Source organism: Thermobia domestica, chromosome 10, assembly GCF_964235325.1.
Source record: "Thermobia domestica chromosome 10, izTheDome1.hap1.1, whole genome shotgun sequence".
Classification (NCBI taxonomy): Eukaryota; Metazoa; Arthropoda; class Insecta; order Zygentoma; family Lepismatidae; genus Thermobia; species Thermobia domestica.
In genome coordinates, this window is record NC_137463.1 from 106173463 (window position 1) to 106191765 (window position 18303).

Consider the following 18303-nt stretch of genomic DNA (forward strand, 5'->3'; position numbering starts at 1 on the left):
GTACATTTTTAATTTTTCTAACTTTCTAATGTCTCTCAATTTAATTTAAATTGGAAGCTGATATCTTCTTATTTTCTTTTTTAATGCTTTTTTCTGTGCTAAGAACACATTTTTTTCTTACATGAGCAACACATGGCCTGATGGTAGGAACCGACGTAGTTTAGATTTAATAAAAGCTGAATTAATACTCACCATGAATTTTGAATACAACTGCAAAGAAATTGTACATTATGTAAGGAAAATCCAGAATTTCAGGCTGCTGCTATCTTTAAATAAGAACCACTTTACTCTGTAATCGTTTTATAGCTGTTTTGTGTTATAAAATATTTTAAATTTAAACATTCTTTTATTTATTCATAATAGCTGTAAGATCGTAACAATATCTTTCTTATTTTTTTATTTTATTTATTTATTTATTTATTTACAAAAAAAGAGCTGGCATCCCAAGTTTATACTGGGTTCTGTAAATGTAATACTTCTTGGGAAAACTCATACAAAAATGGGCTTGCCTTGAACTGAGAATGTGAAGCAAGGGTGTTATAATAATAATAATAATAATAATAATAATAATAATAATAATAATAATAATAATAATAATAATAATAATAATAATAATAAAGATTTATGTCTGTTTCAATGTATAGGCATAAACTAGAGTATGTATAAGATGTGCTCGAACACACAATAATATGTGCTCTTATGTTTAGATTTCAGAACTGTGTTATGTGGAAGTACAGTATTTTAAGTCTTACCTAATATTGTCCTCCTATCTGTGCCTAGGTCTACCTATTGGTCGTTTTCCGATTGGATTTCCAGTTAAAATTTCGAAAGAGTTCTCACTTTCTTCCATTCTGGCTACATGACCTACTCACCTGAGTCTCATAGATTTGATGACCCTAACAATGTTAGGTAAACGGTATAAATTGGTCAGTTCCTTACTTTCCACCATTCCCGATTTACGTTCCTCTTGCGTCCGAACATTCGTCTCAGGATGAAATATTACAGATATAAATTCAAATTGAAAAATATACAATAGATGTTGACCTGATATACCATATTAATATTTCCGCAATCAGTATTGTAGAAATTTCGTTGTATAATTTGTTTTCTTGGTATGCCATTAAGAGGTTTTTCGAGTAATATATATTTCTGAAATCTAAAAGTACCCTCTTTTTAAAAAATCTGTGATATGGTAACCATACTTTCGGTTTCAGTGTTGGATCCCATAATTTGTAGATCTGTATTAGTTTCACAAAAAATGAAACGAAACTCGTTTGTTCTTTATAAAAACAAGTTTATTGCTAATCATATTTGGCTTGTGATAGATACTTTTCTTTAATAGTGTAAGTTTACATAGTAGGATGCTCGTACAAATTGATGCTTACATTAACAGAGAATGCATCTGAATGATGGTTCATTTGAAATTTATCCTTTAAAACTTGAATATGTGTGGGATGTATACTTAATGATTTTATTTCATAATGGCAGTGAAGAATTATGTAAGGATTATTATTATTGCGTTGTCAAACTAGGACTAGTTATCATACAATGCTGTGATTACAATACATAGTCACGTAACACTGACTCTTCTTATTTTACTTTCAGCAACTTGAATCTATGCATGGACGTACAGAGCTTGTCTATTGGGTGTGTCGAGTATTTTTCAATGTAAGTACTGTTTAGTCATACTGTGGATTTCTTTGTGACAACTTCAGCGTATGTCATCACATGGCTACTGCTTTAGTTCCTTCCGAAGCTAGTAATAGGAAATATATTGATTATGCATCATTTCTAAATACTTATCCCTAGGTCATGATGGAATGAAGAAACCACTCACGAGGGAACCTATCCAAGTGTAACTCTGACTTCAAGTCGAGACTATGGCCGTTGGATACCTTGCCTCAAAAGAACATAACACGAAAAGGGATACATCCTCGATCGCAACCGTTGCGGAGATATAAGCGTGAAAAGTTAGAAATTGAGCTCCATACTATAAATTACAAAGTCAGATTCCGGGTCAGATTTTTCGGTCAGGTAATGAAACTCAGCGAATACATATCAAATTAGTGTGGGGAGCACATCACCTTTTGAATGAAAAATTTGTGTCCCCGGGGCACTCGCAGGGTCCCAGGCGGGGTCCAACTCAAAACCTGCAAATGGAACCGGGGGTCTAGTAGTATATTGTATGAAAGCTATTGTTAAATAAAAGAAGATAGAACAAATCTCAACTCTCTACGACAGCGTTTCCCAACCGGTGTGCCGCGGCACACTGGTGTGCCGTGAATGGGCCGCTGGTGTGCCGCGAGTAAATCGAAACAAAATTATTAATTCTATAGCAATTAAATTGCAGGACATAGGGAAAATGTATATTTGTATTTCACATTACTATGAACCTCTAATATGACTCTACATTTTTAAGTTTCATACCGCGTTATTTTTCTGTACATTTTTAATATTGAAAAAGGTATTTGTTATCATTGTTATGACGTTATGACCATTATTGCTTCTTTATTGTTGCAGACTATTTCGTAACTTCAAAGTTTAAAATATGCAATCCTTTTGACAAAACAAACATGCATACGAGTTACCTACATTTGTGTCCTAAAAGTAAAAGAGATTTGTTTGTTCGTTCGTTATTTAGTGAAAGTTTGGATGCAGTTTTTTGAAAACGAAAGCGTATTTTTAAAAACCTAAGTCCAATATTTCATTGCAATTGTTTTCTATTTTTAAATTAGAATGAAAAATAAGCATGATGATTTTCATAGTGGAAAACCAGTGATCGAGCTTTCTTCTCTGTGAGATCAGTAGCTCGTATATTTAAAAATAATAAAATTTATGAGTGTGCCGCGAGATTTCAAGCTACACCCATAGTGTGCCGCAAGTTGAAAAAGGTTGGGAAACGCTGCTCTACGATAACCCCGTGTAAACGGGCAACTGGTCAAAATGTCAATACAACCTACATCAGAAAATTTATGGCCACGCTTCTAAATCCGTTAAGTTGCGACAATAACAAAACAGAAAAACACGTTTAAACGTGCAAGGTATTGAAGTAAAGCAAATTGCTGCAGTCTCTCTCTCTCAAAAGCACCCTCCGATATGTTTTATTTCTGCACCATTATTCCAGTTTTCTCCAACCCCACTACTCTCCAAGTTGCCTCACAGGTTCAAGGTTACTCCTTTTCGTCTTTACCATCATGTTTCTCGTTCAGCAAATCCCCCGATAGAAATTTCACAGTGCAATCTGTGAATTTGAGGTCCCGATGCGCGAAGCATATACCGTTGCCTTTTGACCTCACCCTCCACGACGACTGCAATTGACAATGTATCCTTTCTCTTCTAGGACACGAAATCCAATGATCATGGTTATTCTATGGTCCATTGGTCATTCAAAGTCACACTTATACTTGGATAAGGTCCGTTGTGCGACTCTGTGAGAGACTCTGCAGCAATTTGCTTTACTTCAATACCTTGCACTTTCAAACGTGTTTTTCTGTTTTGTTATTGTCGCAACTTAAAGGATTTACAAGCGTGGCCATAGATTTTCTGATGTAGGTTGTATTGACATTTTGACCAGTTGCCCGTTTGCACAGGTTTATCGTAGAGTTGAGATTTGTTCTATCTTCTTTTATTTAACAATAGCTTTCATACAATATCCTATTTGACCCCCGGTTCCATTTGCAAATTTTGAGTTGGACCACGCCTGGGACCCTCCGAGTGCCCCGGGGACACAAATTTTCCATTCAAAATATGATTTGCTCCCCACACTAATTTGATATGTATTCACTGAGTTTCCGAAAAATCGGACTTTGTAATGTATAGTATGGAGCTCAATTTCTAACTTTTCACGCTTATATCTCCGCAACGGTTGCGATCGAGGATGTATCCCTGTTCGTGTTATGTTCTTTTGGGACAAGGTATCCAACGGCTATAGTGTCGGCTCGAAGTCAGAGTTACACTTGGATAGGTTCCCTCGTCAGAAAGACCAATGCAGGGATTATAAACAGTAAATGCTTGTCCTGTTTCAATGATTGTAAATTTTATATGCAAATATTTAGTAGTATTGTATCTAATTATTATAAAACTGTTAATCAACAGTAAATTTATTTATAACTTTTATTAACGCCAACATACACGATTATGGATGAAGTAGAATTTAGTGTCTTTCAGCAGCAAGGCTATATGAGACATGGACTTATAGGTTCGGGACGCGGGACCCGAAATATGAGCTCCTGCCGAAAATCGAACCCGCTCCCCCGCCGAAGACGCGTATGCTAGCCATATAACCACAAGGATCTCAACCTCAACATAGAGATCCTTGTATAACATTTTTGTGTGACGAACTTGTGGCTATATGAACACAGGCTCCATTTCTGATGGAAACTTTTGTTGTTCGGGCTCCACACTAAGCTGTACATCTACGTCCCATATAACGTCAATGCTTAAGAAAACAAAAAGACGTTAATCTTCTAACCAACCAATTATTTTTGTTAACTTACTTTGCTCCTTCTCCCTGGAAACATCTACAATCCAGGAGAAATGTTATGAGAATAAATAGAAATGTATTCATTATCTTGATATTTGTTTTATAGAAACCTTAAAAATTTTAGTCACAATGACTGAATTTTGCACTCGAACTAAGAGCCTCACAATTTAGCTGTGAAACGCTATTGTTTGGTCATTTCATTGGCTTTTGTTGATGTAAATTTAGCCTACCTATCCAACACCCATACTATAGGAGATGTAAATCTACAGTTTAAGATCAAATTACCGTAATGAGTTCAGAATTTAATGTTCTCTCACCGGGAATCGAACCCAGGACCTGGTGCACCAAAGGCACGAATACCATCCACTAATATCAGCAGGTAGGGCTTGGGGTATTTTCATGTATAACCAATTGATCATTTAAGGATAGATTATACTAATTACTTCTAGAAAACGGAATGTGTGTCGTATGTTACTACGAGTATAACTTTCAGGTATTGATAAAGAATCCTGATATGATAAAAAGTCGTTCCTGCAGTAAGGACGAACTCAACATCGGGTCACCCAAAGTGATAATGTGGCAGTAACCACATTTGCACGCAGAGCTTCCTACTACTACTACTACTACTACTTCCTACTACTACTACTACTACTACTACCCGTTCCTACTACTACTACTACTTCTACTACTAGTACTACTACTACTACATATACTATGGATCGGTATAGTAAAACTGCGCGCCTAATTTATCATATGAAACCATAAAACGACCGAATCGGAATAGAATATCGCAAATAAGTAGTGAAAAAGCTGCTCCCCCCCTTCTCGTTAAACTATAGCCTAAAATGGAATGGATACGGCCTTTTCGGTTACGAATTTGAGTTAAATTTAATGTACTTCAAACTTTGTTTGAGTATACAATTAATTTTCACGTAGTATATGCGTATATAACTCGAAAGAGTAACTGTAATCGAAAGGTCATTAGGATTATAAGTAACATTTTTTTAGAACTCTCACTCACTGTCAATCTCAACAGCGTATACATATGATCGTTTCATTATAACAGTGTAACAATCGTTATCAACCCATTCTCTCGTATTAAATTTAGATGGTGCGATATTTTTAAACATTTGGTAACAATCTTAAGGTAAAGTAAGGTTTTTATTATTAGTTACTTGTGTTCAGGGATGCACCGGCGGAGGTAGTCCGAGAGCCTGGATCCTCCAGCACTTCTAATTTTTAAGAAAATTAGCACAATTTCAGGGGGCAAATACATAAAATTATTTGCATTTGGCACAGGGCCGGTTCTAGGCAATTTGCCGCCCTGTGCAATGGCATCATTTGCCGCTGCCCTTTCTCCAGAAAGAACAAATCTTAAGAGCCACGATTTTAAGTTTATTACGCTATCATGAACAACCAAGGAGAGGGGAAAGGCACTCGCACTCAGAATGGCATAAAGACTACAAATATAATCTTGTTTTGTCTGCTTTTTTCTTTAAATAATAATTATTATGTTAGTGAAAGATAGAGCAAGCACACCTGCAGAGGAAAGATGGTAATCTTTTTTATAGAATTCAATATCGAAGATTCAATCTCAATATATCAATTTGCAATTCCAGTGCAACTACGTCTTTTATCTCTATTTCTTGATTCAATATCTGTTAATTTTTTTTCTTTAAAAAAACTTATTTCCACCTTCAATGATAAGAAACTTGTTTGTGACAAACACATGACTACTTTTCATAACAAAACTGTGATACCGAACTAAATAAAACAGGTGTTCGCTAATGTTCGAAAATTGAGTTCTTGTATTTGATAACAATCAAGCCATTCATGCTGGGATTTGTTTGACTATTTGCTTTAGCGCTGTCGATCTGACCTTAAACTAATGCGACCTAAACATGATTTATGAATATAGTATGCAAATAGGTCAGCTTAGAAAGTTTGACACCATCATCATGAAGTCTGTTTTCAATTCCCCCCCCCCCCCGAAACTTGCCGCCCCTGCAAATACCCATATTGCACATTTAGTAGAGCCGGCTCTGATTTTGTAGGCTACTTCGAAAAATTTTCGGACCCAAAAGTCTTGGGTGCTCCACTGCTTGTCTTTACATTGTGTTACTCATTGCCTGACTTCGAAAGTCTATGTTGAAAACAGACATAAAAGGTCTGAATTGTTTTATAGATCTAAGGGGGCCTGATTTTAAAGTTCCGCCACTGGATCGATGGCAAACTAAATATCAATTAAGGCACACACTTTTGTCATTTGTTGTGTATTAAACCAATTCAGCTAAAATTAATAAAAATTATTTAAGATCAACTATCTCAAGAACGATTAAATACACTAGGTGTGATGGACACTAAAAATTACATACTCAATGAAATGGACACGGGTGCAGTAATAAGAAATTTTGCCAAATTGACAGCCAGAGAGGTGTCTTTATAACGTGAACTTTTCAGTAATAAAGAAAACGAGAAATTAAGCTAATTACCATAGTTGTATCTCTAGAAAATACTATGTAAATATACTTTTAGTGAAGCATAAAAGCACACCTCGTTGTCAAAATCAAACCTGTGTTAATGTTAGACTTGAAACTTATGAGTTTTATTCTGTTTCGACTTTTATGTTTCAATTCTACTTGTTAAAATACATCTTTTATATATATTATAATCAATTAGTTATAATTTCACATTTGTCGTTAATATTCACAGGGAGACTACAGATATTGAAGAAATTTGCAATTGTAAAAAGTATTTGAAGAATTTTTGTCCATTACAACTTTTTACTTTTTTATTACTAGCTGAAATGCCCGGTGTGCACAGGGAAATATAGTTATAGGAAGGTCTCAAGGTATACTTGAACTTAATTTCTCCTTCCTGAAATATTTTATTTTTGACAAAGTTTAAACCACTCCCAATTGAACCCCGCCCTAGGATCCGCACCCAATAAAATTAAATATAGGCCTACTACAGTCTTTTCCAGACTATTATGTCCTTGATGAATTTATCTAGAAGGAACTTACATATTAAGTTTAATCTTCCTAACATAAGTGTCTCGACAGATATTCTCCCGAGTTCGATCTCCGGTGGGGTAGATCCGCGTCTTACATAGAGTCGCTGCTGAAAGAGACAGTATTCTATACATCACCCCACCTCGTAAGATATTATAATTTTTCATTACTTCTTACCCCCTTTTCCGTTTTTAACCTTTTCCTTCCCCTCTTTCTCCCCTCGCCGCAAGATGCGCACCAAAAATTCTGTATAGTCTACGTTTTCTTCCAGACTACGATATCTTTAATAAAGTTAGTAGAAAGGAGCTTATATATCAAGTTTCATCAACGCCTTAATCTTTGACCTTGAATATCTCAAAATATCCCCTCTTCAATTTATTTGAAAAAAAAAAAAAAAATATATATATATATATATATATATATATATATATATATATATATATATATATATATATATATATATATATAAAAGTCCAATAGAGTAGCACCGACATGACAAATATAAAGATGGCACACCAGGGGCATCGTACAAAAAATATTTATCCACATCGCTGCATCACCGAAAATCACGAAAAAAGCACTTTAATGCATCTTAAGTACCATTTACTCTTATAAGCTTGAAAATTAATTTTACTAACAAGGGATGTAGCTGGACTCGGACGGAAAAATCTAAATGAAACCATGTAGGTTATATAAATTATTGGGCACAAAAACCGTGAGGTCAGCCATTCCCATGTAAAAGTCTGTGTTTGTCGACAGGCGGCATCTTTGTGTTCGGATATGGGGTGAACTAATCATCTTGATACGCCTTTATAACTTTTAAGCGAATAGATATATAACGCTGGGATTCTGCACATACAAATATCAGCAGGGTGACATTTTCTGGCATACTCTTCAATACCACCAAATTAACAGTGTTGCCAACCCATCACAAAGTTATTTTTTTTAATGGCACTACGTCAGGTTATTATAAACTAGCAGCATTCACCCCGCTTCGCTGCGGTCACCCTGGAACGCAATAAACTTTGTTACTTAGATAATTTTTACTTTTTCGCTTTCAAGTGATATGATAAAAACCATAGAAGATTGGATTAAATGTTAACATTATATCGCCTGTCATTTATGTTAACCCGCCGAGTGACACGGTCATGTGGGTTGCATATAAATACGTTTATTTTACCTATGATGAACTAACAAAGGATTTGTACGTTATGGACACTTGAATGGTCAATTATCTCAAGACACTGGTAATTAAAAATTAAAGTGATATGATAAAAACCATCTAGGGTCCAAATCCTAATAACCCCCCAAAAATAAAAGAAATTGGTTCAGCCGTATTAGCGTGATGAGGTAACAAAGGATTTGTGCGTTCTCTTTTATATATATAGACTAGCAGCGTTCACCCCGCTTCGCTGCGGTCACCCTGGAACGCAATAAACTTTGTTACTTAGATAATTTTTACTTTTTCGCTTTCAAGTGATATGATAAAAACCATAGAAGATTGGATTAAATGTTAACATTATATCGCCTGTCATTTATGTTAACCCGCCGAGTGACACGGTCATGTGGGTTGCATATAAATACGTTTATTTTTACCTATGATGAACTAACAAAGGATTTGTACGTTATGGACACTTGAATGGTCAATTATCTCAAGACACTGGTAATTAAAAATTAAAGTGATATGATAAAAACCATCTAGGGTCCAAATCCTAATAACCCCCCAAAAATAAAAGAAATTGGTTCAGCCGTATTAGCGTGATGAGGTAACAAAGGATTTGTGCGTTCTCTTTTATATATATAGATCATTTAGGTGGAGGCGCCCAAATATTGTTTGTTTACACTTAAGAAATGTCTAGAACCGGTCCTGAATATTGACTCCAGAGTTTTGAGTTTTCCTTGAATACGGCTCAACTGCTGATAGTACACAGTTGCATTGATTATCTGACCAGCTGGTAGCAGTTTCCGATGCACGATGCCGCGAGGAGTCCACCAAATACACAGGAGGACCTTCTTCTGGTGCAGTGCTGGTTCGGCTGTTCTGGAACCGGTTCATGGGATGCTAACCAATAAAGACGGCGCCGTGGAGCCTCGTACAGGACCCGCTTCTCATCACATGTCAACACCACCCTATCCAGAAATTGCTCCTTCCTGAGACGAGACAGCAAAGAAACACTGGTATCTAGAGATGCAAGGGCTCGGAAAAAAACCGGCTTTTTTGGAAAAAAACTCGATTTTTTCTGTTTTGCTTTTTTGCTTGGGAAATTTTGGGCTTTTTTCAAAATACTGCTTCAAATTGATAAAACAGACTTTGTATCGCTTCTCTATAACACAAAAATCATTTAATTAGTGGTTGATGCTGATAATAATATAAAACATCGAAAATAAACTATGAATTTCGAAAAAATATTTCAAACAATTTTTCTTCAACATATTTACATCATGAATTCCACAGGATTAACCAATGTATATAATAAGAATGTTTTAACCTCCTATATACAAAAGTAAGCAGAGTTGGCAAGAACCATGGTTGTTTTTGAAAATGTCAAAAAACCCGTTTTTTGGGGGATGTTTAAACCAGGCTTTTTTGACTTAGATTTTTTGCTTTATGTATTTATATTACATATTCACAGAAATAAGTTTGTTTCGCCTTGATGTTATTATGCAACAGCGGGGTTATGCCGGAAGAACTCCCATAAGCTTAAAGAAGTGCGGTCAGTAAATTTCTTAAGTTGAGAATCTCACGCCCTAACCATTGGGAAAATCCCGTCATTACTTGAAATGTAAGACAATAATGGGAAAATCCTGTTATTGCTTTGCATGTAAAATTTAAAGGTCAACGTACCATAATCAGTACGCTAAAACTGAGGTATTAAATTACAAATTTGGTACCGGTACGTAGATATCATTGAAAGTCCAATCCAAGCTAATGTTGGAAGCTACGTAGGCAATCGATAAATTTTGCCAATTTCTATCAATATATTTAAGCAATATTGGCTTCTTTATAAAACAACACGCATTTAGGCATGCAGAAATATACAATTTGGTTTGTTTCGTATATTTAGGCTTAACATCCTTACGAAATACCGAGGTTATCAAGGAGAAGACTTTCGCTTAAACTGACATCCGAACCGCTACTTGGGTTACGCATGAAAGAATGTTTGTGGTTCGACCGAGAATTGAACATGGGACACCTTGATTAAAAGATGAAAGGGAAATAAAACTATTGCAGGTGGTTTGATATCTGGAAACGTTACCATGAAGTTCACACGATTCGCATTTTTCATTCTTTTTATTTTTGTGGTTTAAACCAGTTATTAAAAAAAAAAAGTTGGTGTAAACCAGCCAACCCTAAAAGTAAACACTTCTTTTTAAAGAATACACAAATAACTAGCAAAATAGTATGTAGTATTTTTACTTCAAAATATTCCATACCCTCTTTTTGAAACAAAATAAAATTAAAATAAAACACAAGAGAAATACTTAGATTTATATCATACACTTAAGGGCTGCACATCTAGAGCTTTTGGTTCTGCATATTCTTGAAATTCTACAGTTAGGTTTTATAGAACCACCATCACAGTTTACCCAATCCTCAAGTTTTCTGAATTTTTAACAAGAGGATTCAACATATCATTACGGAACTCCCCCCCTCCAAAAAAAAAAATACTACGGAATATATTTAAGTTAAGCTAAATAAAACTGCACAACAAACATGACTGAGTGATTAGCTTTTGCGCTTCTATCGGAAAGTCCGGGATTCAACCAGCATTCGACTATTCTGACAAAGCTTTTCTTCATTCCATCTGTGAATGTAGAAATAGTGCGTGTACTGTGAGTTGGGCGACTTCCTTTTTTATTGTTTTTAAATCGTTATTATTACTAATTACCAGCAGTGACGGTTTTGCGAAGGTTAGGGGGGCGGTCTTTCGGACTGAAGCCCGTTCCCCAAAGTTACGGAATGTCTGCAACAAACTAAATATCTATTATTTATGCCTTTACTCATAAATTTTAAGCTCCCGTCAAATAAAAATTACGAATGTTTTAAAAAACTAAACATTAGTAAGAAACCCTTCCCAAAATACTTTTCTAAATCCGCCACTGATTCTCAGTATAAAATGATTTTTAAAGTTGTATCGGAAGATTATTGCTAAACATATAAACGAAACGAAATATTAGTTATGCCTGTACTCATAAACTTCAAGCACTTCCCAAATAAAATTAGGACTTTTTAGGAAACGAAACAATCAGAAAAAACCCTCCTAAAGTACTTTTCTAAATCCGCTACTGATTATTTGTATAAATTGGTATTCAAGGTTGTGTCCGGAAAATTATTGCTAAATCACTTCACAGCTACAGTATAACAGAAATGTGGAAGTACGGTTTGACGGATATATTGAAAAACGTACGCTTTGGCGGATATATAGAAAAACGGGCAAGTTTAACTTTTGCGCTAGAAGCTAGAATACTAAAAGCTCTTAGAAATGAAACACGGATGAAAAACTAGAGAAGAAAAAAGATGTCGATAACTCAAAAGTTAAAATAAAGTTAAATAGCCTCTAAAATTACCCTCAAATACTACATTCTTCATGTTAGCTTTAATTCGTAAAACATGTGCTCCATCCATCTTGATGGTGAATTTCAGAGCGAAATATCACATTCAGGTCATGGAATTCTTATCTAACTATAGAATATACTATAAGAAAGCTATTTAGATAGAAAAATCATGAAGTTGAAAAAAGCCAAAATTTCCAAAATTCTCGTTTTTTTCCCAAAAAAGCCGTCTTTTTATGTGAAAAAAACCATCGATTCAAAAAAGCCGGCTTTTTTGCATCTCTACTGGTATCTGATTGAGTTGCCTTCTAGCCCGGAGTCAAATTACGTGGGACCCATCAATCCAACTTGTAGTGCTTCCCAAGTTGATGGAGGTGCTGCCAAATGGTTTCTCCACTCACACTGAATTGTAGTCCCAGTTCCTCACATGTCTGGTCACTATTCTCCTCAATTACTGCCTGAAGATCTTCATTTTGTATATGTGTTTGTCTTCTGGCACGTGGTGCGTCTTCGAGTGTTTTGTCTTCGTCCTTAAACTTGTTAAACCACCACTGCACTGTCGGTGTAGTCTCCCACCCTCACCAAAAGCCTGGCATATCTTTCGCCTCGTTATAGCGACATTTGACCCCAGTTTGAATTCGTACAGTATACACGCATTTATGACGCTCTGTGGAGGTCCCATATTTACTCTGTCCTAACGCAAGTTCACGGTGTAACTGAACTACCGCAATCAAGTAGTATGTTGGATATACCCACACCAACAACTGACCTTCGGTTTATCTCCATTCGCATTCAACTCACGGTGTGAGGGCCAATGGAACACATACCTCCACTGGAAAAAGTGACAGAACTTTCTTGGTTACCTTTATATACGAGATATACATATTATATATTATACCTCGTGTATATTAAGAATATAAGGATTGACAATATAGTTCCAAAATTGGTGATACTGGTACTCTGTGACTGCTGATAACAAAAAGTTAGGAAAATCAACAACAGAGACTTAGGAGGTAGAAGTATTTAAGAGAAAATAACTTATATTGTGGTTTTGGCTTTGAATGGTATGCTCAGTTTCGTGATGGATGTGAAGACACTTCTGATGGTTCCAGAAGTGAACATGCATCAAGCAGTCGTTCAGAGGATAACGTAGAATGTATTTTAGATCTGATGCAGTCAGCGTCCGCATGTTGGATGATATACACATCAACCACTAAACGATTAGCAGATCCTGAAAGATCTGAGAAAAAAGATTTGTGCGAGGTTTCTCGCTCATTCTTCGATCGAAGAGCAAAAAGCTCAGGGAGTAGAATGTTGCACAGAGTTGGTGAAGTCCGTGGAGTTGGACCCCTCGTTGCTACATCATATCATACCAACGTGGTCCTATCAATTAAGAATCCATGAAATAGGAACCAGGGTGTCTTCGATGATCGATGTTTAAAGGAAACGGATTATCTACTAAATCTTCAAGCGTCCTGCTAAAGAGAAATATCGTAGCGTTAATCTATCGTGCCATTATCAGTTACAGAGTACCAGCATCAGTCCTGGAACTTTATTGTCATAATTTTTGTGATTGTCCTAGTTTTCTATCCACTATTTGTTTTGTTCAAATATAAGTTATTTGCTTTTGTCCTCAGGTCTCGGAGCACAACTTAAAGGTTTTAAAAGTTGACAGGTTTTAAAAGTTACACCTTCTCTTAATCAGTGATATGCAGGTATTTGGGGATTAGGGAATCGTTGAATGGTCAGAGTAAATCTAATTTCTGTATTTTTAAAAGATTTTTTTTAAAACAATTGTGTTAATCTCAAGATCAAACCAAACCCATTCTGAATTTCAACCATTTAAAAAAAAAAAGCAATAAAAGAATATTTTAACCTACAGAGATTTTTTCTTATGATATTTCAGGTGGCAGGAGTTGTGTGTGTACAGTCGTTATATGTGACGTGGAAAGAAGAAAAGATGGTAATGAAACGATTGCAGGATCTGAACATGGTATGTTTCTTTATGTTTAGCCTTACATGTAAGAACAATTAAACCCAATGTTGGTAGTACCTATGTATACTTGTATATACTGTACTTAAGTGTAATCACCATTTGTATATTTTGCCTTGTAAGTGTATTTTCAGTTGTTAATTATTTTCATACATACTTTTATGTTAGTATATTAAATAATATTACATATATATTTTGTATTCAATCATAATTTGCACGATAGGATTATTACTCTTCATCTCTGGCAGCCGCGAGGGTGGGATGAGGGCGAACAAAAGTACCCCTACTGAAGAACTGAATCGATGATCGGAGAAAGAACCTGAGTCGATTATGTGTAACTTTGATATATTAACACTCGTCCAACGAAGATATTTCTACTAGAAATAACGCTTCCGACGAAGATAGTGCCATTTTTGACCCATCAATATTTTAAGTGTTTTTAAGGAAAACATAGTATTATTACTAGATTTCCAATTAATTTAAACCTTGATATTAGTGATGAGCATAATAGTTTTCAGTGGCGGATCTAGAAAGTAAAAAGTGGGGGCAGCCAGAACCCAGACTATGATAGCTTACTATAAACTTTCAAAAATATTTAAATAATATCTTCAACTATTTTTTGCCATTCAAAAAACTGGGGATCTAGGCTCCCCAGCCCAGGCTAGACCCACCACTGTTGGTCTTGGTCTATTTATCAAAATATATAGGGCCTTCTGGTCCCCCTAGTTTTATAATTACTCTGACGACCAGTGTTACCAATTCGTGAAGGAAAATTTTCCCGTCCGTAGACACGAAATTTTTTAATATGATTCAATATGATTCCCGCCAAAAAAAATAATGCACACAAACACACCCACATATGCATGCATATAATATATAACAAAAGTTGTACCATGCGTTTCCATTGATACATATTTTCAAGAAATTTATCTCGTATACTACATATTTGGAAGGAAATATCCCGCATCCCCGTCACATATGAATTTCCCGTTTTGTGAGAATTTTTTGCTACCTGGCAAGACTGCTGACATGTCGGAGCATTCTAAGGAAATGAGTAAAGAGTAGAAATGATCATGCAGAATGACAAAAATGGCAACAAATCGGACGATGTGATGTAGACAAGACAAATAAATTATCTTTCACGCAAACAGCGATGACCGGGTCATTGAAGACCCAGACAAAGAATTGTTTATTTGTGGTTGACAAATAAAGAATGCTAGTGTAATAGAAATGATACTGCATGGTATGTAGGTTAAAAGAAGCATACCCAGGTCCATATTGAGGTAAGCGCTATTCTGTGCTCGAGCACAGGGCGGCAGAATTTAGGGGGCGGCAAAATTTTGTATTTTTTTAAGATTCACATTAAAGTAATATTTAAAAGTAGCAACCCACAGAGTCCCGCGCAAGCGCGAGAAAATATGTTGATGCATTTAATTCGTTCTAATTACAGTAGTTACTAATTAGGTAGCTTATCTGATTAGTTTTAAAAAGTCATCCTCCCCTACTCCACTCCAAGGGGTGAGGATGAAATTGAACATCATGAAAACTGATACTGTTAAACTCAGCGACCGCGAAAACTATGAATTCAACACTAACATCTGTCGTTTTCGATTACTTTTAAAATCACGCCCCCTCGAGGGACACGGAGTGGATTCTTGGTGGAGTGGAGTATGACCTTAAAGTTGAATCGGATTAAAACTGTCAATATTCATCTCAGCCACCTCAAAAACTACAAATTCAACTCTAATATTGCTCATTTTCGATTATTTTTAAAATACCCCATGTTATTCTTATAGAGATTTTGCATCCTCCATAACTCAGCTCAGGTGTGACCTAGGGACCTGGAACAGGTCATTTTCATAATTTCTCTTAGAGCTTTAAAATATATTAAAATTTCATATTTCTATTTATTATGGTTCTCGAGTTGAAAAGTGCTACAGACAGACAGATTAAGAATTAATAGAATGCATTTTCTCCCGACAGTAAATGAAAACCTATATGAATAAATTATTAATTACAGAATGTGTCCCCAATGGATGAGTGGCTAAGCTCGTTACTTTGTGATCAAGGAGTGCCGGGTTCGATTGCCTGTGTGAGCACAAGTGGTTCGGATCCCAAGTTAAGCTATAGGTCCCGTCCTTGGTACGTCATCACATCCCATGAAAGGCAATGGCAAACTACCATGGGCTCACCTTGCCCAGGGACCTTCGGGTCAAACACCTATCTTCAGGCAGAACACCTCATCTTAATCATCATTGAGAGAACTAGGCCATTTAAAATTACGTTGTAACTTCTGTAATTTGTCATACGTAAACTGCTACTCAACAAGAGCTGGCATGTTTCCACAATCACGCTTGTTTCCTTGTTTGAAACATAAGTTTGTGCTGGGCCGGCAAATTATTTAGAGCACAGGGGCGCACAATATATAAATACGAGCGTGAGCATACCTAGAAGACCGATGACTGAAAAAAGGAAGAAGAAATAGGAGAAAAAGTTAAAGTAAAACACTTATGGGTAAACAATGACCCGATCTCCGTTGGACGAGTGTTAAAGAACAAAATACTAAAATCCAGGACTCCATATCTTTCTTACGTTCAGCCTATTGTTCAATGTTGCATTTACACCGAGTAACACCTTCGACATCTGCCCTTCCTATACACAAAGCTGCGTTACCCTTAGAAAATCGGAAACGTTCATAAACCAAATTTTGAAAATGTGGCTCGGATCCTTCCTGCAATAATCAATTCAACTGTACTTTGAATTACCTAATAATCAGAAACGACAATGAATGTAAGATATTTTGGAAACTTTTCATTTTACAAGAGAAGCAGTGTCTGACCTGCAGTCTTATAAAACCATTAAGTGGATTAGTTGTGAGGAGGGTTAGTCAAAAATTATCATTTTCGTTATCCTTTTTTTCGTAAAGGATTTTGCTTCTGAAAGAGAAACTGCTGACACGGCTTCAATATTTGGGTTGTTCAAATATAACAAGGATGTTTTTATCATATGTTACCTTACTGAACATAATGAAATGACGTACAATCTGATTTTCCATGTAGTCCCTTATCACTACGGTATAATTTTCCGGGCTTAATTAAACTTTTTAAAATAAAATAATGATACATCAATGCGTGTTAACAGTTTTTCGTACTAATTTGGTTTAAATAAAGCAATTTCATTAATGGTAATAATAGTAATATTAGTTCTAGTATTAATAATAAGAAAAAGAATAATAAAGATTTTTACCCTATATTTTTCCTTCATGTATGCAATAATGACATAAATGTGTAATTATTAACAAGAAATTTTTCGTATAGGTGCTCAAAATTTCTTTACACACAAATTACTGATTTAAACTCAGAAAACCAAATCACTACCAATACTTCATCATTTGTGTATACTTTTGTGGCACCAGCTCATTAATCTGCATTGAAAAAGCCATAAAGATAAAATACTGAAATGTTGTAAGAGTTTAGCATCCAATAACATATATATAGATTCTAATGAGAATACAATAAATTTTATTTGAATGTTCCTTATTATATCTTGTTAACTTAAATAAATAAAATTCCAAAGAATACATATTCTATTGCCAAATAAGATATACACAGTCTATTGCAGGAACCGTAACACGGATTAATAATAATAATAATAATAATAATAATAATAATAATAATAATAATAATAATAATAATAATAATAATAATAATAATAATAATAATAGTTTTTACTTTTGTCTTATTTTACTTTCAATAAGTTTTAATGTGTCTAGTATATTTTATTTTTCTATTTAAGGCTTCTATGATTACCGACAGTGCCAATGTTGGAAATGGCCATATGAAAAATGGAACTTTAGGATATCAGAATGCTGCATTTGTTAATTCTACAGGCTACATGAATGGAAAAAGTGCTTCCCAACCGTATACTATCACTAATCTAAGAAGGTGCGTTAATTTACGCTTTTTTTTAAAAAAAAAAAATTCCACACCTGTATTTTGAAAGTCTCTAGTTTTAGTCGAAACTTTATACGTAGCGGAGGAAATTTAGGAAAATTTTAGAACTTGAATCAGATATGAAATTATTAAACTGACTAATATATAAGTATCACAATTACACACTTTGAAATTTAATCACAACTCACAGTCTTAGGTCATTAATAGAAAAATATCCTTGGTGCAATCTGATTCACTGATCACTTCGAAATTTTAATTAAAAACTGTTTCAATTGCTGAAAATTTGTTGATCCTTAGGATTGTAGTTAT

The 18303-nt window shown here is 35.1% G+C and overlaps 1 protein-coding gene across 1 annotated transcript in view; it reads left to right on the top strand.

Annotated features, from left to right (window-relative positions):
- The window catches only part of Rcd6 (Reduction in Cnn dots 6), a 207914-nt gene that overhangs the window by 173545 nt on the left and 16066 nt on the right, over positions 1–18303 (top strand). Inside the window, exons 5-7 of the mRNA XM_081728395.1 lie at positions 1606–1668; positions 13955–14041; positions 17837–17985. Of these exons, the coding sequence (XP_081584521.1) occupies positions 1606–1668; positions 13955–14041; positions 17837–17985 (299 nt within the window). The remainder of the gene's footprint in view (positions 1–1605; positions 1669–13954; positions 14042–17836; positions 17986–18303) is intronic.